Consider the following 26,332-nt stretch of genomic DNA (forward strand, 5'->3'; position numbering starts at 1 on the left):
TTTCATCTACACAGTATTTCCATAGGAAAGTGTGGTCGACTGCAGGGGTTGGCAAACTTTTTCTGTAAAGGGCTAGATATTAAATATTTTTGACTCTGCAAACCATACAGACTCTATGGCAACTATTCACCTTTGCTGTTGTATCGTGAAAGCATCCAGCACGGCTGTGTTCCTATACTTTATTTACAAAAACAGGGTGGCGGCTGGGTTTGCTGACCCCTCATCTAGCGAAAGACAGGCTGAGTCCCTGCAGGACTGTATCTAGTCACTTCCTTGGCCCCGATTTTTGTATCTGTATAATGGGGAGGCTGGTCTCTGCTCTAAACTACCATTCCAGGTGGCACAGAGGTCAAATGAGCTCATAACTGAGGGAGTCCCGAAGGTGAAAGGAGCAGGAATTAAGAGTCACCTGAGATTCTTTGGTGCAAAGCAAATTGTTATTTCTGCCAATGTCTGAAGAGAGAAAGCCATGGAGCCCAAGTCACCCAGTGCATCCAGGGGTGCCAGTGTCCCAGAGGACCCACAGGCCTGGCACCACATCCTGGTCCTTGCACCCCAGGGGCTTTTCTCTGAAGAGCCTGTGGAGGAAAAACAGTGGTGAAGAAGGAAGGCTGGAAACTGGAGCCCTCAGTAGGCTGTTCCTCTGAGACTCAAGACCCCAAAACTCCCCACTGGAGCCTGCTTTACTGAGCAGCCAGTACCGCGGCAGGGATGTGTCCTCAAATCTCCTCAGCCAGGAGCGCTTTCCTTTCTTCCTGTTTCCTGGCAGGCTTCTACTCATCCCACAAGGTAGGATTCAGACTATTGATCACTCTGGGTGGATAATCCCAAAGTCAATCATTTGGGGGAAGAGGCTGGTCTTCAGAGAGTCAACTATAACTCAGAAAGCAAGCCCAAAGCAGCCAGGGATGGGCAATTCTTGCCTTTCCTTGTGTCTCATTCTCTAGGAGTTGGATTCTGGAGTCCAGATGTGATTGCAGATAGTGACTATAACAGTCATAACAGTAGCAGCTAACATTTATTGAGACTTACTATGTGCCAGGACCTGTCCCAAGCACTTTGTATTAATTCATTTAATCCTTGCAACAACCCAAATAGGCACTATTATTCTTCACATTTTATAGATGAGGAAACTGGGGCCCAGAGAGGTTAAGTCACTTGGCTGAGGTGACACAACTCTGAAGTGCTGGAGTTCTGAGGATTATAGAAGAGGCTGTTTCGGAAGTCCAAAATGGGTCCATGTTACCCTGCTTATATCCTCTTCCTTAACTCTGAAATATCTAAGTCCTTGTCACATGGGAGCATTAAAAGGGGAACTAGAGAGGGAAGAGAGAGATACTCTCTCCAAAACAATGACAGGAGTCAGAGGTACCATATGGACAACTACCCCTCCTTCTGGATTCATCCAGGAGACGCTCTAAGCCCTGGTACAGACTGCTGGGGGCTCATGTGGGAAAAAACCCAGGTTAAATGGACCTAAACCATCGAGGGTATTTATTGACACAGGACTGAAAAGTTCAGGAGGAGGGCTGGCTTCAGGGCTGGTTGGGGCCGAGTGTTCACTTGCACTCCCCATCTTTCATTCTTGTGTTCACTTCATTCGCAGACAGGACTCTCCTAAGTCGCCGCTGCGGTAATTCTCTAGGGAATTCTCTAGTGACTGCTTTAGCAGGACTCTTAGCAGTTCCCTCAGAAATCCCAGGGCTGATTCTCACTGGGCCATGCTGGCTCATGTGATCATCCCTGAACAAACTGTGGCCAGGGGGAGGGTCCACGCTGATGGTACAAGCCTGCATCACCGGGCTGCCCCCGAACTGAATGGGCAGGGGTGACCCCTACTGGCAGAAGAGGGGAATGTGGCCGGCTAAGAGAAGGTGTCTACTGGGAACTCCTGGAGGGAAATAAAGCATTCCTGGCAGGGAGAAGGGGGAGGGTTAGACTTGGCCTTTAAGGTCTGCAATCCCTCCTTGGTCTTGACTGTGAACCCCCATGACCCCTGTTGGCTTGGTCTGGGCTAAGAGTGATCTGAGTTTTTCTACCTACCTCTTGCAGCCCACCTGACTCCACCTCACTGGGCTGCAGTGCTGATTGCCTGGGAGCAGTTGGCCTATTGCCCCAGTTTCCTAGTTGCTTTGCCCCCATCTCTAGTCTTGATCTTTCCAATCCATGCCATTCCCTGGAAATACTATTCCAAGTCCAGCAGAGCCCTGGCTCAGAAACCTCCAGCCTGTTCCTTAGCATCAACAAGAAAAAACGAGCTTCTTAGCTCCATGCCTGGACTCCCTCCACCATCCTAGAAGCCTCCCTGACCCTGCCCCCTCATCAAAGCGTACCTCCCCTAATTCCACACTGTATTGGCCATCTTCCCACACTGGCACATTTGTTTGCCTAGAGGGAAAGGCTCAAGCTTGTGTCACTACTGCCCAGATGCCGCAACACACGATGCTCACAGGAATACCTGCAAGCTTAAATTCCCAGCTCTTGTGCACGACTGCTCCCTGATGAGTGGACATGAGAGGAAGTCAGCTCCACAGACAGATAAGAAACTGAAAGCGACAATGAACCCAAGACAGACACATAGAGAGTGAGAGAATAACTAAGAAACTTAACGGGTGCGGGAGACAAGGGTGGTGGATCCATAGAGACAAGTCTGGAAGGAATTCCATCCAGGACAGAGCTGCAGATACCTAGAGAGGACAGTAGAGGAGGGAGCAAAAGGGTGTGAGCAGAAGCATAGTTCTGGCTAAGCAAACAAGGCCCCTATGATTTGTTTTGTCAAGTTGAACTTTATCAGGAGTTCAGGATTTCATTTCGCTGAGCAATTAGTCCTGGTAAAAACAACAGAACAGGTTAAAAGGAAGGGTAGTGGGGAGGAGAGGCAGACAAAACAAAGGCAAGAACATTTGCCTCCAGGTGAGTCTTGGCAGGCCTGGCTTAAACAATCATCTCAGCACCCCCACCCCCTGCGGGAGGCTCAGCCAGGCTCAGGCTTCAGGTGGAAGAGGTGGCAGGGAGTCAGGCCAGAGAAAGAGAAACTAGTCAACTCCAGGGTGGGAGTCTGAGCTGGGCAAGAGAAGTACCCCAGTTGCTGGGAGGGGAAAGAACCCTAGGAAGGCTCTGGCTCTGCCCTGGTCACAAGTCACTTAGTTAGGACAAGTTAAGACATTACAATCCACCTCTGGGCTGACCTCTCAGAGTCCCCACCATGAGCCACAGCCTCCCAAAGTCAGGGACATAGCAAACTGGTGCCCTTGACCAGGGAGCAGGCGTGGCCTTTACAGGAGGGCTCAGCCTGGCTACGCAACTGGGGCTGTTCTCATCTCAACAAGGTGGTCTATGCACCTGCCTGGGGCACCCAGCCGATGCTTCAAGATGGCAGCTAAGGTGACCATGGGAGGTGACAGTCCCTGCCTGCAAGGAGCGTGGTGTCCTACAGAGTCAGGGCCACACGGTCATGTAGGAGAGACCAGTGGTGCAGGGACCTTCTCACCATCGATCAGATTTATTCTTTATTATAATGCTACAGAAATCACACGGTGTTCATGATTTGAATTTTTTTATTTTCTGAAATGGAACCATTGTACATTGTACAAACCATATCTACTGATGGAATAAATAAGTGAAAAATTATACTGCTGTACAACACACCAAAAAAAAAAAAAAAAACCCAACAACAAACGAACAACAAAAAACCCAAAACATAAGAGGACAAAAAAAAAAAAAAAATTAGGTAACAGTGAAAAAAAGGTCTTTTTATACCTCTAACCAGGTCCTTGGCGATAATGAACATTCCAAACCATGACATCATTTGTTATGGGAGGTCACCACCCTAGAAATAGGTCCACCGCCTTCCAGGTTTGCGGGTGTAAGTGCCAGCACTTTGTGGAATGTGTAGCCGAAGCTCCCCCAACTTCACGAGTGGCGGGAGGAAGGCTGCCCTGGGAGCCCTTTAGGCCGTGGGGCCTGGTGTCCGCGGAAGGCATCTGGGGAGGACTCCTCACCCCGGCTCACTGCCTCACCGGCCACAAGGTCTTAGATTCTGTGGTGGGAGGCGGGTGAGGGGCGCAGGGTGGGTGGGGGACGGTGGCTCCGAGCAGTGGGCTGCATCGGGGAAGGAAGCACATCTGGATTTTTGCAGTCTCACCGTCCCGCGTGGAAGGCTTTCCTGGCCAGAGAGGAGTGCAGGGCCGCTGGCGCTTGGCCGGGCCTGGCCATGGCAGGGGCCGGGGCAGGGGGTGGGGGGTGGTCCGGGCCACGGGCTCCTTCCTACCTTCAGGCACTTCAGAGAAAAACAAATGACAGCCTCGGTGTGTGTCCCGGATGTCGTCTTCATCCTCAACCGCTGCCGTTGACTCCCCCTTTGCCTGTCCAGAGAGGCCACCGCAACCGGAAGGAGACCCGGGGAGACCCGCTGCGGCCGACCTGCCGTGTCTGTGGATGCATGTCATTCTCCTTCAGCTGTCTTGGTTCTAACCTCTCATTCCCCAAAAAGAAAGGAAATAAATATCCAAATTCATCTTGCATCAAAATGGAGTTTTTGCTGCAAAGGAAAACAAGTTACTCTAGCTCTAGAGGATCTGGAGGTAAAGCCGCCTTGAGATACGCTGAGAGGTAACGCAGAGCACAGTTCTGCACAGGACTGGCTGCCTGAGGGGCAAAATTGAGAAGGATTTTTTTTTTTAAGACAGAAACCTTTCTCGGCATTGCGAACTTCAACATTAAGATTTTCAAAGTTTTTTTTTTTTTTTTTCCCTTATTTCAGGAGACATTTTTGCATGAGGTATTTGAAATTCAGGAACATTTTGATTCTTCTTGAAGTGCAGGATATAGATTGGCTCCCTTAAAAAAAAAAAGAGCCTCACCCTCAGAAACTTTGAAAGGAATCTGGCAGACACTTTCCATGGTGGTCAGGAGAGAGATCCACACGTCAAAGGTATCAAAGGTGGTACCTGAATATGCACCAATCAGCAAAATAAAAACGAAAACAAAACAAAAACAAAAAACCACAGAACAAAGCAAACCCCCCACCCCACCCCTCACTCAACTCAAAGGGAGTTGCAAGTCCAGTGCAGTAAAGAAAGCTCAGGAAAAGGGTTAAGATCCGAGGAGTCCATCTAGGAAGTAAGAGCAAACCAGGCCTCAGAACCAAACAATCAGGCAGTTCATCCAAGGGGACATCTCCATTTTAGTGAGAGGAAGCTGTCTCGGCTCAGGCAGAGGACAGAGGCAAGGGGAGGGACTCAATCACCCCTTTCTGGAGGACTGTAGCGCTTTCCACTCCTGGGTGCCTGGTTCCTGGCCTTTGAGGCTCAATCATCAGGGTCTGCTCCCTGGTGGGGACGGTCAGCGCATCCCAGGTATGAGAGGCCATCAGATTATTGGCTCTGAGAGTCAGGAACATGCTTTGCAATCTTGCCTCCTTTGAGGGGGGGTATGTGTGTGTGTGGGGGGGAGGCAGAGGGTAGCAGGTTACTGCGGATTTGAAATCCAGGCAACATCCTAGGAGAGAAAGTTCAGCACCAGCTCTTCCTGCCATCTGCTCCCAGCCTCCTCAGCCCTTTTATCGTCCTAAGGAGACAATTCTGCAGTCAGCCGCAGAAGCCATTTCGTCTTCGGAGGTGTGGGAGAAAGCGGTATGGTGGGGGTAGAGGGTGCAAGTGCCAGAACAATCGAAGGGTTCTGTGTGTCCGTCCGGGCCATGGTGGGCTTGGAAACACTGGCCTCAGATGCCCCGAAGAAGCTGAGAGCACATTGAGTAGCCAGCCCTTCAGGATAGTGCCCCAACATCTGAGATTCCTCGAACCTTGGACCTAGGAGCCAGGGCCCCAGGGTGTGCCCAACACCCCCACACCTGCAAATCAGGTGGCTGAGGAAGTCCCGTTCTTCCGAGGTCTCGGGATCCCCCTCCTCCCTGCCTGCTCCGCTACGATTGAAGTCCTGGGCCAGGGAGGAGAGGCGTGAGGACGGAGGCATCAGCCACCTGGACAAAACCCGAGGGCACTTTGCAAAGGGAGATGCAAAACAACCAGGAAAACATGCCAGAGGTCACCTCAAGGGCACAAGGCACAAAAAAAGAAAGCGGGAGGAATCGGGCAAACAGTGGAAAGCCCCGATGAAAACCGATTCCCTGATCGGTACCACCCTCGAATAGCTTATATCGTTAAATAGAGAAGTGGGGGAGAGGTGGGGAGGGGATGAAACAATACAGCAGCAACACAAATGTGATCTTGGCTTCAGAGACAGTGTGCAGACACTCCTGAGCTGTCGACCCCGCCTTCCCAAAGACAGTCAGTCCCTTCAACACTCAAGGGTTTTGCTTCACAGCAGAAAGTTCTTCAGTGTCTGAGAAGTTACGCTGTTCTGGGTTTTCTTGGATTTGCACTTGGTAAACTTGGAAAATTAGTAGTTCTGTCTGCACCCGAGAGGAACTGCTCAGGTGAAGTTATTCTAGAATTCAGCCTGCAGATGGACCTCCCGTGAAACATGGAAAGCAGGACTGAATGTAGTGTCTACATCTCTTCTGAGTTCTGTTGAGAGGCCTCCAGTTTCATCTTCTTAGAGGGTGGCACTCCTTCCAAATCCTTGGGGAAGAAGAGAGGATGCAGGTTAGCCTGCCGCCAGGGGAGCGGTGTAGGCCAGCCGTAGGGGAAACTGAGGACTGCTTCTATGGTTCAAAACCGCAGTGGCCCACGTTTACCAAACCCCGTGTCACCAGGGCCCCACCTGTCCCTGTCATAGCGGCTTCCCTCGGGGTCTTCTAAGCACACTGCCCCCTGTGCCTCTAAGCTCCCCACTTCCCCTTCACCACACCAGCCAGAGAGGGAGGGAGGGTCTCCCCATCATCAGCCTCCTGGTCTGTAATTAATCGCTAGGGTAATCATTTGTGCACAACCTCCAAGTTCACCTCTCCAAGCTCAAAGGCCTTGTCTGACTTTGCCATGTGGTCGGTCACAGGGCTCCTCCAGAGCCCAGCTGGGGTGCCTGGTCTGAGCAGATACTCAACATTTGTTTAACATACATGCATGTTATTCTGGGGAGAAGGCCCGTAGTTGTGAACACTTCCTAAGTCCCATGGCCCAAAAACATCCAGCACGCACGCCCCACCCTGACTTTCCCACTCCGGTATCTCCAAACTGAGCCATCACCCGAGACCTCCTGACTTTACCCACCCTGACCAGCGCCCACCCCCTCAACTCCAAGTCTGTCGATGACACCACACCTGCCCAGAGCAAAGGAGGCCTCCTTTGCTCTTCCTGGTCCCACACACCACCTATTAGCAAGGAGCTAGCAAGCAACTCCATCTCCAAACACCCTTGGACCTGCCCACCTCTCCCAGCTGCCACGTCCTTACTGTCGGCACCTGCACCCATCACCTGCCCAGATAAGGCAGCATCCTGCTCCATGCAGTCCCTAGGCAGCTTTCAACATAGTTCAAGAAATCCCCAAATAGAAACAAACACAGAACATAAAACCCACTGATGCTTTCCCACTGACTTCAGAGCAAAATGCCAGCTCCTTACCAGGCTGAGAAGACCCGGCACCCAACTGGTTGTTCTCTTCCTTGCCTTCTAGACCCAGACCCCTGGCCTTCCTTTTTGTTCTCAGGCTTGTTCCTATTTCCAGGCCCAAACCTCTGGTTCCCTCTGTCCAGAAAGCCTGCTCTCATGGCCCTGTATTCTCATCCTTCAAATTCCTGCTCACAGCCCATTTCTCTGCCTACACCAGCCCAAACAATGTTCCACTGTCAGGCCTCCTTTCATCCTCATCTTGGTTTTTCTGGAGCACGTGCTATGACCTTGTCATCTGCTTGTCCCTGCTATATCCTGGCTGTGTCTCTTCCTCACCCACCACATCATGAGCCCCATGAGGGCAGGGAGGGACCCCATCTCTGGCTCATCCTGGGTCCCTAGTATCTAACACAGGGCCTGGTCCACTATGGGTACCCAGTGTATGTTTAATATAGAGACCCCAGTGCCTTGATGTGGGCTGCGTATGAGCTTCTTGTGGCAGACCCTGAGGCATCATAGAGAGGCTGTAAGAGCCGCCTCTGTGTTCTCCCTTCTTCTCATTCTGAAAGTGATGAAAGCTCAATGTGGTCATGACAGGACAAAGCAGGTACTGTGCCTTCTTCAGAGGATGCTGGGTCCCAATGGAGAGGAGGCCTTTGGTTCTGTAGAGCACTTGGATGGGAGGACAGCATGTGAGCTTGGGAGTGGAGCCTGCAGAGAGGTGAACTGCTCTGCGTACCAGAAGGTACAGAAGAGGACGGAGAAACAGAAAGGGGAACAAAAGAGAGGAGCTACAAGCTCAGGACAGTTGAATACAGAGAACAGCCAGAGTATTCCTCCTGTTGGGAGGTTGGGGAAGCTTTTTTTTTTTTTAAACACAGGAATGGCCAAATGTCAATGTCGAGTTGCTTAACTAAAATGCATCCTCCTCCACTTTGCTCATAGACCTGGGAGCTCTGTGGACGAATATTTGTGTCTGTGTATACATGAGAACAGTGGAAGAGGCTCCATTTCAGGTCTGGGTCCCCTGGAAATGGGACTGGAGGTTGGGGGCATGTTAGAATGTAAGAGCCCTGTACCTTTCAGATATCTGAGGGGTGGGGCAGGGCGGGGGGTAACACTAGATGCCGCCAGGGTATGGATCAAAGTTTCAAGCTAAGTTGAAAAAACAAAACAAAACAAAACAAAACAAAACTGAGTTTGGAAGGCCAGGAGATCCCAGCAGACACCCTGGTTTTTACAAACTATACACAAGGCTTTGATTTTTTTTTTTTTTTTAGGGATTGAGATCCTTTTTTTTTTTTTTTTAATTTTTATTTATTTATGATAGGCACACAGTGAGAGAGAGAGAGGCCGAGACACAGGCAGAGGGAGAAGCAGGCTCCATGTACCAGGAGCCCGACGTGGGATTTGATCCCCGGTCTCCAGGATCATGCCCTGGGCCAAAGGCAGGCACTAAACCGCTGCGCCACCCAGGGATCCCAAGGCTTTGATTTTTAATCAAGTGGGCTCATGCTATGCCTGAGGTTCTAGGTCTTGCTTTCCTCATTTCACATTGTGAGGATAATTCTTTACTGTCTGTACCTGGGTCAACCACACCCTTTTTAACAGCTGCACACCCATCTGTTTCATCCACGACCACAGATTATTTAACCAGTCCCCTTTCGACAAACTTAGGTTGTGGCCAATTTCCTGCCACTGCAAACATATCTTCCATCAACACTCCTGTGTCTTTGGTCATTTGGAGGAGTGTCCTGCAGGTAAGGGGATAGAGACATTAGAGTCCAGGAGGCACTTCCCCTTGGGGGAGGCCTGGCTTACGGCTCTGCAAAGTGCAGACCACATCCTGCCACCCTCTGCCTCTTCCAACCTTTCTGCTGCTACTTTTTGTCAGTTTCTCCTGAGGTACTAGAAGATCGTTTTATTAGTTGAAGTTTTGACACCTCGGGGTCCCCAAACTACTCATTTTAGGTGAGCCCAGAGGGTTGATAGTGAAAAATCACAATGATGGCATCTGGGGCATTCCCGTGTCCAGCTCCACACCAAGTGTGTTAGCTGTATTCTCTCATCCCATCTGTGCTCTGGCCCCAAGACAGTTTCTATGATCCCATTTTGGCAGTTGCAGACAAGGAGGCTCGGTTATGCTAAGTTAAGGAGCTGGGATTCGAATCCAGGGTGTTTGTTCCTAGCCAGTAGCCACCTGTTCCTGCACTGTCTGATTCAGACCAGATGCTGACAAACAGTGATGACCCAGAACGGGGTCGAAGCAAGGGGGCAGTGCAGTCAGTTGCAAAATTCCAAAACATGATTCATCTTGCATTTAGGATTCTGAAGACTTATTGTCCCAGCAATAAAGGAAGTTGACTTTAAGTCACTAGAGCAGGCAATGCTTTTGTGGACCTGGGTAAACAAAGTGATAAAGCTGAGGCTGGGAAAGAGGATGCCTCCTCTTCCTATATCCTCCTCCCTGAGGGCTGGGCCCTGTGTCCTGGCCTTTGCTGTAGCTCTAATGCCCAGGACGGACACAGGATACTCACGAATCCTGCTCCATGGATACAGGGAAAAAACAACAAAACAAAATAACAAAACACCTTTCAACGTACCCCCAACACCCCAACGGGCTCCTGGCTGATCTGGCTGCCCCTCTGAGGCCTCGATCGAGGTACCTGAGAGATTGCGGACATCTCTGCAGCTAGACCCGCGTCTCCAGATGGCTGCCGTTCTACTTTCTCTGAACTGTTCATCGAGTTTTCCATTGAAGACTGTGAATTCTGCTCGTCAGAAGCATCTAAGGGAAAAGCAAGATGACAGAAGCTGTTTTCAGACACGTGAGATGTGGAACCAGATGGACCAATTACTAAAAATACCTGGAACTGGGTAGTTTTTGTGGCCAGGCGGTCTGTCAGGGTTGCAAGGAGCTGGGAGGGCTTGGGAAGCCTCTTAAATTTTTAGTGAGGTCATGTTAAGTGGCTGGCCCTAGGGCCTCCAGCCCTTTCCTGCACACCCACTACCTGCCGCCTGCCCCAGAGGACATCTTAGGGATGCTGCATGCTTTGTGCCATGTGCATCTGGCGCCCTCCAGTGGGCACAACATGTTCCAAACATCATGGCTGCTGACTCCTCCCTCTTTCACTCCAGAGCCTGCATGCTGCACCTGGGGAGCCTGTGGAGGTAACTGCCCTTTTGTAGACATTTCTCTTAATAATATGGGTATTTTCCTGACCATCAGAGCAATGACTGATCATTGCATAGAAACAGAAAATACAGGGAAAAAAAGTTAGAAACAGTGATTATCTCACCCCACCCACAACTACCAACCCACTAACATTTCAGAGGATTTATTTTCATCTCTCCAGATGTTCCCCCCCAACATGCATTTAATTCTCTGTTCTCCCCCTGATAGAGATCACACAGAATTTTAGAAAAAATTTTCATGTCTTTAAAAATTCTCTGAATAAAAGAGTGTGCAAGATGACTGCATGGCTTCTATCAAGCAATCACTTATTTATGAATCCTGTTTCACCAATTATTTGGGCTATTTCTTATGCATCAGTCTCTCTGCTCCCCTCCCCGTCCTGCTCCTTTAGCTGAAGGAAGTGGCAGGCCATAGTTGGCTGTACGAGGTAGCAGTGTTTGTACCTGAAGCTTATTTTGGGCATCGAGCCACAGAGCTCACGGGGGGAGCACCAACATCCTACCCAGAGCCCCACTCTGCTTGCATCCAAGGCCCTAACAACATTTGTCACCCTGATTTCTGTTTTTTTTTTAAGATTTATTTATTTATTTATTTATTTATTTATTTATTTATTTATTTATTTATTTATGGTAGACAGAGGAGAGAGAGAGAGAGAGAGAGAGAAGCAGAGACACAGGAGGAAGAAGCAGGCTCCATGCCAGGAGCCCAACGTGGGACTCGATCCCGGGACTCCAGGATCGCGCCCTGGGCCAAAGGCAGGCGTCAAACCGCTGATCCACCCAGGGATCCCCGTCACCCTGATTTCTTTCAAAGTGCACTAGAATACGGGGCAGCCCCGGTGGTGCAGCGGTTTGGCGCCGCCTGCGGCCCGGGGCGTGATCCTGGAGACCCTGGATCGAGTCCCACATCAGGCTCTCTGTATGATGCCTGCTTCTCCCTCTGCCTGTGTCTCTGCCTCTCTATCTCTCTCTCTCATGAATGAATAAATAAAAAAATCTTTAAAAAAAAAAAAACAAAACAAAGTGCACTAGAATACTCAATAATGTCTTACTTTGAGGCTTCTGAGGCAGAAAGGAAAAAGAAAATATCCAGGCTTCAGTTTTAAAGTAAGCAAGCAATATGGAGAGATGGACCAAAGTCGGCAGCACTCCACAGCCTGAAGCCAGTGCAGGGCAGAGGGCTGGGGAGCAGGGCAGAAGGCAGGTGTGAGGCTCTCCTCTCCCAAGGAGGCTGACCTCCTGGCATGTCTATCTCAGGTAAGCTGCTGTTAACACATGCACTTACTTCCCAAACCAGCAGCCCCAATATCTTGAGGGCAGCACCCAGAGGCCCGCCACTCTGCCAGGGCCTTAGCTGGGTATTCCTGCTATCGCAGAGAGGCTTGGGGGTCTTCCTCAGGGACCCCTAAAAACCATCAAGGCTGATTACAGCCACCGTGTCAAGTGAGTCACTGTGTGGACTTAAGTGGAATGACAGGGGAAGTGCTCAAGTAACAAAATAACCCCAGTGGGGAGGAACTTTACCTAGGGCACAGGACCACACTCCCCAGAACCCTGACACTGTTTGATATTTGTTTTACTTTAAAAAAATTATTTATTTAAGTAATTTCTATACCCAACATGGCACTCCCGCTCACGACCCTGAGATCAAGAGTCACACACTTTACAGACCGATCCAGTCAGGCATCTCGATTTTGTTTTTGTTTTTTAAGATTATTTATTTATTTATTCATGAGAGACACACAGAGAGAGGCAGAGACATAGGCAAAGGAACCTGATGTGGAACTCGATCCCAGGATGCCTGGGATCACAACCTGAGCCAAAGGCAGATGCTCAACCACTGAGCCACCCAGATGCCCCTTGTTTTACTCTGAACGCCCATGTGAATGGCAATTCCTCAGAAAGTTAAACCCAGCTACTCTAGCACTAGGTAGAGACTCAAAAGAACTGAAAATAGGTCCTCAAACTAGTATTTGTACATGAATGTTCATAGTAGTACTACTTTCAACAGCCAAAAAGATGGAAATAGCCCAAATGTAAATTAACAAATGAATCAAAAAACAAAATGTGGCACATCCACACAGTGGAGTATTACTGAGTCACTTAAAGGAAGGAGGGAGTGACACCTGCTATAGTGTGGATGAACCTCAAAAACACGATCCCGGGTGACAGAAGCCAAATACAAAAAGCCCACATATTACACACCCACTTACATGAAACATCCAGAACAGGCAAATGCATACAGAAAGCAGATTGGCAGTAGGTGGGGGTTGGGACCACGGGGAAGGGGAAGCAGCAGTTTATGCATACAGAGTTTCCTTTTGGGGCGATGGAAATGTTTTGGAACTGGACAGAGGTGTATTTCTTTCTTTCTTCTTTTTTTTAAATAAAGATTTTATTTATTTGAGAGAGAGAGAGAGATCTCACACAGGAGTGTGCATGAATGGGGGGAGGAAGGGCAGAGGGAGGAGAAGCAGACTCTCTACTGAGCAGGGACCCCGGGCTTGATCCTAGGATCCCAGATCGTGACCTGAGCCAAAGGCAGATGCTTAACCAGCTGAACCACCCAGGTACCCCAGAGGGTGAATTTCATCTCAATTCTTAAAAAAAATTAAAAAAAAAAATTTTTTTAATCCATGTTAACATTACATTTTATTTCCTAATATATGTTTTGCTTTAGCAAACACTTTGAACTATTTTGGCCTCCTCTGGCCTCTCCTTTTCACCTGACACAGTGAGCTCTGCAGACTGGACAGGGAGGTGCAGAAGTCATGGCCAGTCACCCGGAGAGTCATGCTGACCCCCTGCTCAGCCTGAGAGCTCCATGGGAACTGGCCCCTAAAGCTCACGTTGCACTCAAGGGCTTGGTGCAGCGGCCTGATTCTCTAGTGCTGGTGCTGGAACTCACCCAAGGGAAATTATTTTCCTAGGACCTAAATTTAGTCCAGTGAGTTTGGACATTATGTCATTCCCTGAACTCACTCAGCAGTAAACAAGTTCAAAGCAAGGTCAACAGCTGGCAACTAACCCACCCTGTCCTGCAGGCTGCATGCACCCACCTGGGAGGCTTTCATGCCTTTCCCATGAGGGCTCCCCTCAACTGTGGCACACTCTCCACCCTGCCACCCCAGCAATGCTGGGTAACTGTGGCTGGCCCAGTGGCCTGGGGTCCTCAGAAGAGGACTCTGGTATAGTTCCCGCCTAGACTGGTAAAGCTTTTGGTGGTAGTAGGGACAAGGAGGGTGGGTAGGGAGTGGGGGTAGTAGTTACCAAAACATGGCAGTTCTGGAAGCAGCGAACCAAGAAGCAATTTCTGCAGTTGAGCTTTACCTGAGTTTTAGAGCAAAGGAGATGCAGATCCCAGACATAGGAGAAATGAGGGAGAAAGCACACAGGATGGGAAAGAAGCCAGGATGTGTGCACACCCGGACCTGCAGATATGTATTACCTCCCCTCACTCACCAGGCCTTCCTGACATGTCAGGCTCAGGCTTGGGTGAGCACTTTGCTTTCTTTCCTGCCCCATTCCTTTTGGGGACTTGATGAGGAAGGCAACTTTCATTTGTCTCATTTTATAAATAAGGAAACAGGAAGGCTTGCAGGAGGTGACGCTGTCAGCCCAAGGTCGTGCTGCTAGCAAGTGTCAGCCTAGATATGACTGGTCCCCGGTCCCAGCCCACTGGTTCCACTGCCCTCTGACCGCAGAGCCACAGTATCACAGGGCTGTCATGGGGACAAGAGAGGATGCTCACCTGGAAGGCCCATGTCAAACCTCCTGCCACTATGGTGGCTTTTAACTGAGGATGATTTTGCCCCTTGCCCCTGGGGGGGCATCTGGTAGTGTCTGAAAATATTTTTGGTGTCACAACCAGGGGTGGGGCATGCTACTGGCAGCCGGTGGAGAAGCCAGGATGCTTCCCAACATCCCACCACACATGGGATGGCCCCACATGAAAGACCCATATGGCCCCAAATGCCAATAGTACTGAGGCTGAGAAACCCTGCCCATCACTTCTCTGGAGGAAAACGGAGATCTACTCAAATTTCATTTTATTTTATTTTTTAAAGATTTTATTTATTTATTCATGAGAGACACAGAGAGAGGAAGAGATACAGGCAGAGGAAGAAGCAGGCTCCATGCAGAGCCTGATGAGGGACTTGATCCCAGGACCCTCGGATCATGACCCTAGCCAAAGGTAGATGCTTAACCACTGAGCCACCTAGGTGCCCCTCTACCCAAATTTTAAATGCCTGCACGTCCAAGGTGATTGTTAAGGGTAGTCTTAAAAAAGGTTATAATCACATCTAGATTCTTCTAGATGCACTATCTCTCTAATGAGTCGTGGGGGAGCACATTAGACTCAACAGTGGTCCTCCTGGGCAGGGGGAGGACATTGGAGGCTCTGGGTGAGGGGGCTGTCCAGTCTGTGTCCTGAATTATTTCCTGTGTGTAGGGTCACCTGCATCCCTCCTACCCCCCCACCCACAGGTCTACCTGGCACATGAGCGCCTTCCTCATCCGGCTCAGAAAGGGAAGGCACACCAGGTCCTGAGACCCTCGTGCCTGGCTGGCTCCCCACTCCCCCTGCATGTCCCCAGGCACTGCCCCTTGGTCTCTTCTGCTTGCACTGCTCATTCCCCTTCTATCCCATTGCTCATGCTTGGGTATGCCCAAGTCAGGCAGCACCTCCTCCAGAAAGCCTTTTCTGAGCCCACTAGGCTCCCTTTTCTTACTAACATAGCATTGATCACAAACTCAAAAGCCCCCTTAAGGGCCAGGCAGTGCCACGAATGAGTCATGGGGATGGTTCAACTCAGACACAGATAAGAAAAAAACAAAACAAAACAAACACACACACACACACACACACACATACACAAAAACCCTAAAGGAATATTCCCCTGTTCCTTTTTTTTTTTAATTTTATTTATTTATTCACGACAGACAGAGAGAGAGAGAGAGAGAGAGAGAGAGAGAGAGGCAGAGACACAGGCAGAGGAAGAAGCAAGCTCCATGCAGGGAGCCCGACGTGGGACCTGATCCTGGGTCTCCAGGATCACACCCTGGGCCGAAGGCAGGTGCTAAACCACTGAGCCACCCAGGCTACCCCTATTCTCCTGTTCCTTAAAGAAATAGATATTCCCCAACCTCTCAGACTTTTACTTGTCTACTTTCGATGAGAAATAGGTTAAAAAAAAAAAAAACGTAATTTTTCCTTTAAATGTACAATAAGAAAAGCAACAGTGATCATGGAGTAATATGAGGGCACAACTCTTGGGACTCAGTGTCATATCAGGGAGCGGCGGGGAGTGTGGTAGCTGGCCAAAGTGGGCCCACTCACCCTCCCTGGAAGGGCAACCACGTGTCTGCTCTAACGGGTGCTGCTCCATGGAAAAGCAGACTCAGTATTGTCAGATCTTCTGATTTCCTCAAGAGAAGGTGGAAATCAATCTTATTTTAAGTGAAATTATTTCATTTTAAAATTTTGACATCCAATTCAAATTAAAAATAAAAATAGCAGCAGCCCCATGCCATGCGCTAGATCTAGTCTGTCTGCGACCCCTGGGGAGTCTCATTCTCAATTTTGGTGTCCATATCCCCCTGCTTCGCTCTGAGTTCTTGGGGCAGGAGGCGGACCAGCACCAAGTCTCACACAAAGCAGGTGTGGGAAAGTGTGTCAAAGACAATGGAACGGGTTTTGAATCGATGCCATGACACAGAGAAGCCTCCCTCCCTAAGCACAGAGAAGCCTGGACTCCAGGCCGCTGCCTTCCCTGTTGGGTAAAGAGCACAGCAGCCAGATCTCATGCTCAGCTTGGGTGTCTGCAGTGCTCTACCCCAGCTGGCCCTCCTCATCCTCCCTTCACAGATTCTGGCGAGGCCATCCCTCCAGATGCTAGGGGTCACCCTCCAGTCCCCGCTCAGCCCAGGTACCACCTGTCAACACATACTCCATCTTGGACCTTCAGAATATACCTCGATATCGGACAATCAAGAACTATGGACTGGTCTTCTTAGGTGTAATGATAGTACTTGTGATCATGTAAAAAAATCTTTTTAAATATATATATAATAAATATCTATATATTTTTAATATTTTATATATAAATATATATTAAAATATTTTTAAATATATATATTTTAGCATATATATATATATACACTTATTTATTTATGAATGAATGAATTACTCAGAGAGAGGCAAGACATAAGCAGAGAGAGAAGCAGACTCCCTGTGGGGAGCCCAAGGTAGGACTCGATCCCAGGACTCCAGGATCATACCCTGGGTCGAAGGCAGACGTTCAACCGCTGGCGTCCCAGAAAATTCTTATTTTTAAGAGATGTGTACTGAAGTGTTCAGGGAAGAAATGCTGTAAGATCTGTAAGTTACCTTCAAATGCCTCCCTCCCCAAATATTACAGACAAAGCAAAACAAATTAATAATTGCCAAATTCAGTGGGCATATACAGGACAGTACCCTGTTCTTTTCATTTTTCTGTATGTTTGAAAATTTTCATTAAGAATCCAGAGATCCGGGCAGCCCAGGTGGCTCAGCGGTTTAGTGCCACCTTCGGCCCGGGGTGATCCTGGAGACCCAGGATCGAGTCCCACGTCAGGCTCCCTGCATGGAGCCCGCTTCTCCCTCTGCCTGTGTCTGTGCCTCTCTCTATCTCTGTGTCTCTCATGAATAAATAAAATCTTAAAAAATAATAAAAAAATAAAATAAAATAAAGAATCCAGAGATCTGGGCGGCCTGGGTGGCTCAATGATTTAGTGCCCAGGGCGTGATCCTAGAGACCCGGGATCAAGTCCCACGTCAGGTTCCCTGCATGGAGCCTGCTTCTCCCTCTGCCTGTGTCTCTGCCTCTCTGTCTCTGTCTCTCTCTCATGAATAAATAAATAAAATCTTAAAAAAAAAAAAAAAGAATCCAGAGATCTCGGGAATCTGGGTGGCTCAGTGGCTGAGTGTCTGCCTTTGGCTCAGGTCATGATCCCAGGGTCTCTCTATGTCTCTCATGAATGAATAAATAAAATCTTTTCAAAAAAGAATCCAGGGATCCCTGGGTGGCTCAGAGGTTTAGCGCCTGCCTTTGGCTCAGGGCGTGATCCTGGAATCCTGGGATCAAGTCCCACATCAGGCTCCCTGCATGGAGCCTGCTTCTCCCTCTGCCTGTGTCTCTCACGAATAAGTAAATAAAGTTAAAAAAAAAAAAAAAAGATAAAATCTTAAAAAAGAATCCAGAGATCTCAAAATAGACAAAAATAAACATACACATATATGTCCTCCACAACCAGACTACTTCTTACCGCCTCCATTGCTCCCACCCTGCTCACACCAGCAGTCATCTTCCATTTGGATGACTGCTATAGCCCTACTATCTGTTCCCAATCACAGCAACCAAACTGATTCTCTAGACCATGGCACTCAATCCTGTCTTACTCTGCACAGAAGCAAGGGCCTGTTTAGTGGCCTAAGATACCCAACACTCAAGGTCCTTCGATTTCATCTCTGATTTCATCTCACTTTGTGAACCCTTCATACTCCCTTGCCCAGCCACTGAGCATACCCTTGCCTGAGGGCCTTCGCACCGCCCATTCCATCTGCCATAGTGCTTTCTCCCACTTTTCCACAAGGTTTGCTCCCTTACCTAATTTTAGCCTAATATGCTCTAATGTCACCTTCTTAATGAGGCCTTCCCTGGCCACCCTATTTAAAAATGAAACAGTCCCCATAATTCACCAAGACTCTCTATTTCTCTTATGGTTTGCCACAGAACTTATCTTCCAAAAACTAGACTGTAGGATTTTTAAATTCCCCCACAAGAATATGAGCTAGTCTAGGCATTACCTTTCTTCTACCGTGATCTTCTAGGGGCTGGCATGTAACAGGGCCTCCTAGAGACCTATCAACCGACTACATGAAGGCTCAGTCCCTGCAGACACATACCTTCGGCCCCAGGGAGCTCCTTCCCATCGGCCTGGGTCTCATCAGCCTTGGCGTCAGTACCTTCGCCAGGCACAGCTGAGCTGGGCTCCGGAGCAGGGCTGGAGTTACTGCTATTCTCCTGTTTGATCGGGGAGGCATCTGCGATGGAGCTCTGGTTGCTGTTATCATCTGCAAGGGGAACAGAATCATAGGGTGAAATGCCACAGCTACTGAAGAAAGGTAAGTTAGGGGCTCAGCTTTCTGACAGAACCACAGGGTGAAATGCCACAGCTACTGAGGAAAGGTGTGTTAGGGGCTCAGCCTCCTTCCTCCCAGGGAAGGAGACACTTCGGAAATAAGCCAGCCACCTGGGGCCATTCTGCATGTTCTGCAAGGAAGAGGCTTCTGGGAGCTTCCCCTGCTGGCTCAGTCCTTGGGGGAGGAGAGGTGCAGCTGTCTACAGACAGGGCTTCCCACATTTTAAGTCTTTAGAGGACATTTGAGGCCTCGTTCTGGGTGAAGAAGCCAGATTTGTGCACCTGGCTCTGTAGCAACACAAAGGCTGAAGCATGGTCCATTCCGCAGTGTTGCCAAAAATGTTCCATTGATCTAACCAAGTGTCTAGACCAACTTCCACCTGATACAAAATAAAAGAGTGAGAGGGACATGTTAACAGAAGGGAGGGTATTCCACAGAATAATCCACCCAGCTCTTCAGGTCAAAAAAAGAGAGACAGAGATGGAGACAGGGAGAGAGGGAGAGAGAGAGAGAAAGAGAGAAGCAGGGAAGATTATTATAAAGAAATTCAAGAGAATTAACAGCTAAATAGGACATGTGAAAACTACTTAGATTCTGTTTGGAATGTGCCAGCTTGTAAGGGACATTTTGGAGCAACTGGGGAATTTGAATATAGTCTGGGATTTAGAAGACTTGATGAAGTAACTATGACTTTTGTTAGGAGTGAAAGCATCGCAGGTGTATAGAAATGTCATTTATTCGTGACGCATGCTGAAGGTTTAGCCACAGACTTAAAACATAATGCAGGGAAACTTATTTTAAAACACTTCAGCATGGGCTGCCTACGATTGTCAGAGTTCCCTGAACTTAACACTTGAGAGCTATGCATGTTTTATATGTAAATTGCACTTCAATTAAAAAACTTAATATATTAAAAAAAAAGATGAGGCAAACATGGCATGCTAGTGAAAACCTAGGTGACAGATATATGAAGTTCATCACACTATTCTTCCTACTGTTCTCATGAAATTTTTCATAATACAGAGAAAAAAAGAGAAGCTATCTGAACAAAGCATTTGTGGTTGAGCTGGTGGCAGGGCTGAGAGTCCAGGGGCACATATCCCCTGGCCCTGAACCCTATCTTAGCCTGAGAGAGTCATGTTAAGTTGCAGATACCCAAGTGGCGATTTCAAAAATATTACCACACTGCTTTTCTGGGCCATGCTGGGCACCTGGGACTGAGGCTACTTTTGTAAAACAGAGAACGAGAGGGAGACACGGAACAGCACACTCACACATTCTAGGCACCTACTACATGCTGGCACTGAGCAAAAACATTGACGGTCACTTTGTTTCATCTTCCCAACAACCTGCCAGGTAGGGGCCGGTACCTCCCTCCTGTACAGAGGGAGAGACTGAGGCTCTAAGCAGCAGAGCCCCTTGCTCAGGTTGGTCTGCCCAACTCCAAACAACCTGCTGAGGAAGCGCCAGGCAGTCACACGGTCCCAGCCAGGTAAACTGCATCTTATTCTAAGTGTACTAGTTACACAAAAGCATCCTCTTGTTAATTCTGGGACTTGGAAAAAAAAAAAAAAAAAAGTGTGCTCTCCTGATTTTCCCTTTTAAGAAAATCTGAACTTCCTTCCTATACCAACCTAGGTGTGCATGTGTGTGAAAGGCAGAGACCCAACCCGTGGGTCCCAGCATGAAGTTATGTTAATTAAGGACAACAAGCACTAATGTTTAACAAGTTAGCTGCTGGAGATTAACCTGGTCACCTGGTAACCACATGACCCTGACACTCAAGTTAACACTAGTAGATTCTCAGACACGAAAGAGGTGGCTGCAGATGCCCACTACCCCAGTGGGAGCCTTTCAGATCATCCTGCCCAGGCCTATATCTTTCCTTGCCTTTGGACACATCCATGTCTGGTGGCTACACACAGGTCTTGGGTGCACATGTACTAAAATGGAAAGGATACTGAGAAGGTGAGTGAGGCTCCTATATCAGGAATGCCTGGGCTGGTGGCCACACACTTGGATTCTGCCTCCAAAGAACCTCAAGGCCACCACTGGCATTCATGAGCTTCCTAACCTGGGGCAGCCACTGCCCTGAACCTTCATTTCCTTATCTGCATGAGACTTGTTTTTACGATGAAATGAGTTAAGACATGAAATGGGCTTAGCGAGATGCTTGGCACATTGTGACAGCTCCTTAAATGTCATCTATTAACACGCCAAAGGGCTTTTAGGGAATTATCTTATTTAATACTCAAAAGGACTTTATGAAGTGGGCATTACCATTCCCATTGGACAGATTGAAAACAGACCTAAAGGTTACATGTTAAATAACAAACCCGGGGGAGATCCTGGGGAGTCAGATGTGAAAGCAGGTGGGATTTTGTCCTCTGCTCTATAAGGCTCTCACCTGTGAGCTGGGGGGGGGGTCTTCTCAATCCCTAGAGAGTGGGGATCTAAGTGATGCCAGGGGGCAGATTTGTCCCAGCTCAAATACCTAGTTAAATTGTGCCCAATAATTCAATTGCGATTGTACAGCCAGTGAGGGGCTTTCTTGACACATCAGCCATCAGCAAAACCCCTCTGTACTTTCTTGAAGCCTGCCCTCGGAGCTCGTGATTGTGTTTTCTAGAATGGTCAGCTTAGGCAAATGGCACTCCTTCCCCAGAGCAAGACAGCCCCGGAACCAGAGGGGGCAGAAACTCGATCAAACCAATATTTCCCTTTGGTGTACTTATTTATCTAATACCAGCTTGGTGTATGAAAGGCCTGGGTGGTCAAAAGGACAATAGAAACTGGGATCAAAAGATGGGAAAAGGCAAGTGGTACAAGCTGTTCTACTGGCAGACCAGGCAGGTGGTCCTGGAGTGGCCACAGCCTCTGGTAGAAACAGCTGCTGCCGCCTTGAGGGAACATACTCCCAGAGATTCTGGGTCTGATTTTTCAAAGGATGGCAGAAATGCACATTTCCTAATTTATGAATATCAGAAACCCCATTTTTCAGAAATTTTATGTTTGAATCTCTCAGGTCAGAAGTCAGGCAGGATTGCCAGGAACGTTCCGTCTCAATCTGGGCTGGTTACACGGATGAATGTAATCTGGATACATATCATGAAGCCATCACTTATGATTTGTGCCTTTCCTCTCAGTTAACAAGGCAAAACAGGAACTCAACCCCAGCAGTGTCAAAACTGCAGACTGGCTAAAGCAGGTCTCCAGCCTGGATTCAATCAGTGAGACATAACTTTTGAAAATAAGTCAGCGAAGAAAGGCAAGATGTCAATGTGGAAGGCAGGTCCCCAGGGTCCCAGAGTGATTAACAGGATGTTAAAATCCAGTTTAGAGTTTCCCAGCAGCCAAAGCAAAATCAGAAATGGAAAATATCATCATTTTTATGGTAGGTCAGGCCTAGGAGGGAAAATGAGCATATACCCAAAAAAAGAGTTCCTGAGCACACATGGGACTGACAGGTCATCTCCTGTGAGGTTTGTGTCACTAGGCAAGAAGGTCTTATTTTACGTCTCTGGCTTGTTTTATGTTTCATGGATTGCTGTGCTGGGAACAGAAGTTTCTCCTCCGCTGAGCCTTCTCTTGGGTACAGAGGCCTCCTGGTGCTGCCCAGCCCTCCTACCCTCGCCTGGAATGTGAACAAACCTGCTGGTGAGAACAAAACCCGAGGGCCCTGCCACAGCCCAGGGCCTGGCAGGAGAGCTCACCATGCATGTCCATCATCCCTGGGGAGGAGCTGTTCTCCGGCGTGGTCACCTCAGAGCCACACTTCTCATCTTTGCCTTTTTTCTTGTTCTTGTTCTTCTGGAGGAAAAAATGGAGCAGAAACTGAGTCACCATATTGTGTGTGCATGCGTAAGCAAGCCCCTGGGGGGGTGATATGAATATTTTATTCAGCTGGTTCATTTTGGAGCCCGCAAGTCTCTGGAGGGCTCTCCCTGGCCTGCATTTGAACATGTCTCATTACGGGCCTCACCTGCAGAAGGAAGGATTCTGGGGCTGGGCTGGGGGCGGGGTGGTGGAGGCTGGGCATAAACCTGCCTTGTGTGTGAGGTTAGCATTAGCAGGCATGCAAACAGCCAGGCTCATGAGAATTTCCTCCACCTTCAGAGAGAGTATCTAGGGAAAAGGCCAGAGTCACCTTGCCCAGAGCAGGTAGAGTGATGCCAGGTGAGGGATGGAGAAGACCCAGGTCACATACTCCCACTATCTGTAGGCCCCAGGGCTGACTCCCAGCATCACAATGGAAGGACAGGTGAGGAGAAAAATCCAAGGTGAAGGGATGGGGAAGAGGATGCTCTGTGTGTGCAGTCCCATTTTTTTTTCCTTTTTTAAATAAATGGAATAGAATTGTATTAGAAATTACCTGTGTCGGGCAGCCCCAGTGGCCCAGTGGTTTAGCACAGCCTGCAGCCTGGGGCGTGATCCTGGAGACCCAGGATGGAGTCCCACATCGGGCTCCCTGCATGGAGCCTGCTTCTCCCTCTGCCTGTGTCTCTGCCTCTCTCTCTCTCTGTGCCTCTCATGAATAAATAAATAAAATCTTAAAAAAGAAAAAAAATGACCTGTGTCCATGGGTAAGGCTCATTAAATTACGGCACATTCTTTCAATGTAATGTAATGCAATAATTACCAAGAATAAGACGGCTCTTCATGTCGTAATGTGGAATGATCTACAAAAATATCAGCATATTAGAATATCTCCAAGATGTATAAAAGGATGCTGTAGAACACGGGAAGGGAAGACCACTATTATTAATGGGGGAAAAAGGACATGTGGACCTCTCTCCACACGTGTGTCTGTGTGCACTTTCTCTGGAAGGATAAACAAACACTGGTCACCTCCAGGGAAATGAGCTGGGTGGCATGGGGGCCATGCACAGGGATGGGAAGCAAATTTACAGAAAGATATATATATATTTGAAAAAGTAGCATTTAAAGAATCTGCACACCTACAGAGATGGAAACTAGATTGGTGAATTCTGGGACCATGGGGCAGGTGGGGGAGTAATTCCTCACAGGTCTGAGTTTTGTTTTAAGTGTAACTAAAATGTTCTGGAATTATAACAGTGATGGCTACACACAGTAAATATATTCACACTAACTTATATACCTTCTTAGGAGAGTGAATTTTATGGCATGTGAGTTGTCATTTAAACAAACTTTTTTTTTTTTTTTTTTTAAGATCTTTATTTATTTAATCATGAGAGACACAGAGAGAGAGAGAGGCAGAGGGAGAAGCAGGCTCTATGCAGGGAGCCCGACTTAGGACTCGATCCTGGACCTCCAGGATCATGTCCTGGGCTGAAGGTGGCGCTAAACCGCTGAGCCACCTGGGCTGCCCTAAACAAATGTTTTCTGTTTTTTTTTTTAAAGACTTTATTTATTTATTCATGAGAGAGACACAGAAAGAGAGAGAGGCAGAGACACAGGCAAAGGGAGAAGCAGACTCCATGCAGGGAGCCCAATGTGGGACTCAATCCTGGGACTCCAGGATCAGGCCCTGGACCTAAGGCGGCACTAAACTGCTGAGCCACCCAGGGATCCCTTAAAGTAATGTTTGAATTTTGTAAATTGGTTTCCCTATTCAAAAGAAAAAAAAAAAAAAAACGGGCATCTGGGTGGCTCAGTTGGTTAAGCGTCTGTCTTCGGTTTGGGTTATGATCCCAGGGTCCTGGGATCGAGCCCCAAGTCCAAGGGGCTCCCTGATCCCTCCCTGTGCTTAGCAGAGAGCCTGCTTCTCTTTCTCCCTCTGCTGCCCTCCTTGTTCATGCTCTTTCTATATACATAAAATAAATAAATAAAATCTTAAAAAAAAAAAAAAGAAAAATTTGCAAGAGTTCTGAAGGGGGAGAAAATGGTGCAACCATGTTGTAATTGGGTATTTAAAAAATAAAAAGCTACCCCTCTACAACCACCAGAGACTCGGATTCAGCTGTCTGGGGTGGGACCCAGGGACCTGCATTTCTTTAAGATTCCCAGGGGACTAGATCTCAGCCAGGAGTGGGACCTATCACCCTAGAGGGAAAGAGGGTGGGGAAACAGTATATTGTACATCGTAGCTCAGAGACAATGGCAAATTAGCATTTTTCTAGTACTGTCTGCAAAGCCTTGCTGGGTTAAGTTCTCTGTTTGGTATTTGATATACTGCCTTTACACTGTTGCAGAAACCCCAGGAGCCGGATATTGCTGCTCCACTGCACAAAGAGGGAACTAGGGCCCAGCAAGGTGGAGGTCACCTGTCTGCCTCACAGGTCAATGGGGAGGGGGAACCTATCCATACCTTTTTGCCCAGCCAGGAGCTGCCCTGTCCTTCCCAACAGCCCATACATTACTTTCTCCTTGATCACAATCCATTTTGGCACTTCCCTGATGTCTGTTTCATGCTATTCTATAATTATCTTTTCCAACAAGATTATAAATTCCTTGAGAGCAAGGACCATGTCTTCTCAAATGCAACCAGCGTTTATACAACACCTAATAATGTGCAAGGCACAGACATGGGCCAGAGCCAGGAGCTGCCTTCGAGGAGCTGGCTGCACCCTGCTCTCACCTCCAGAACAGCCAGTACCAATTGCTGTGATGGGCTAGGTCTTGGGGCCTTGGAGGAAGGCAACCCTGGTGGCTCCATGAGCCCAGGCCAGAACCAGAAAAGGTGACAAACACTGACATTCTCCAGGGAGCACCAACCTGCCCAGAGAGGAGCTTGTGATCATAGGGTCAAGGATGGAGCCTCAGCCATGCCAGGAGACCTGAGACAGGTAACTGAAGATGGTGGACAGAGGCTTAGCCTCACCTTTATGGCCCCCTAGAAACCACAACACACACACACACACCCTATCCAAGCAAATAGAGTCATCCATCCAGGTGGCTCAGCGTGAGCCATCTCCCTGAACAAGAGGACTGCTCGCCATGAATAGGGAAGGCGCTCCGGGCAGTCCATGCCGAGGTCTGTAAGTGGGACCATTCTGGATGTTGACTGGAAATGACCTGAGGTCTTTGGGGGTAACTGGTCCAGGAGCCATGAGGCTGAAGAAATACCTCTGTGTAGGGCAGCAGCTGCCGGTCCCCAGTACCTCCCAGACACTAGGCACAGTTGCTGAAGCTCCCTCTAGTGGTTGTAGCCAGCATCTTGCCCACATGCCCACCCTGCCCTGCCCCACTTCCCTCCCCCACCCCCAGGGGCCCCAACAGTGGCTGTTCCCATGCCCTGAACCCTCTTGCTCTGGGGTTACCAGCAGCTCCAACCACCAGAAGGCTCTCTAACAGCAAAGAGAGCATATGTTTTGGAGTCAAACAGACCTAACACTTGCTGTGTGATTCTGGGGAGGTGACTTCACCTCTCTGAGCCTGCATCCTCACTTGCACAAAGGGGATGAAGAGATCAACACAACAGACCTGGTATGAGAAATGCATGAGGCAATGCCTGGCAGACAGG

General features: G+C 48.6%; 1 protein-coding gene across 3 annotated transcripts in view; it reads right to left on the reverse strand.

The window, feature by feature from the left end:
- Positions 1-4,708: 4,708 nt before the first annotated feature.
- Positions 4,709-26,332, reverse strand: part of BCL7A (BAF chromatin remodeling complex subunit BCL7A) — a 30,034-nt gene continuing 8,410 nt past the window's right edge. The window contains exons 4-7 of one of the 3 annotated variants that reach the window (XM_038574960.1): positions 22,602-22,698; positions 18,652-18,819; positions 10,112-10,296; positions 4,709-6,581 (exon numbers count right to left, since the gene is read on the reverse strand). In XM_038574960.1, the coding sequence (XP_038430888.1) occupies positions 6,510-6,581; positions 10,112-10,296; positions 18,652-18,819; positions 22,602-22,698 (522 nt within the window). In that variant the 3' untranslated portion in view covers positions 4,709-6,509. The remainder of the gene's footprint in view (positions 6,582-10,111; positions 10,297-18,651; positions 18,820-22,601; positions 22,699-26,332) is intronic. The other 2 variants (XM_038574958.1, XM_038574959.1) reach the window with 2 other exon arrangements.

The sequence above is a fragment of the Canis lupus genome, chromosome 26, assembly GCF_011100685.1.
Source record: "Canis lupus familiaris isolate Mischka breed German Shepherd chromosome 26, alternate assembly UU_Cfam_GSD_1.0, whole genome shotgun sequence".
Taxonomy (NCBI): Eukaryota; Metazoa; Chordata; class Mammalia; order Carnivora; family Canidae; genus Canis; species Canis lupus.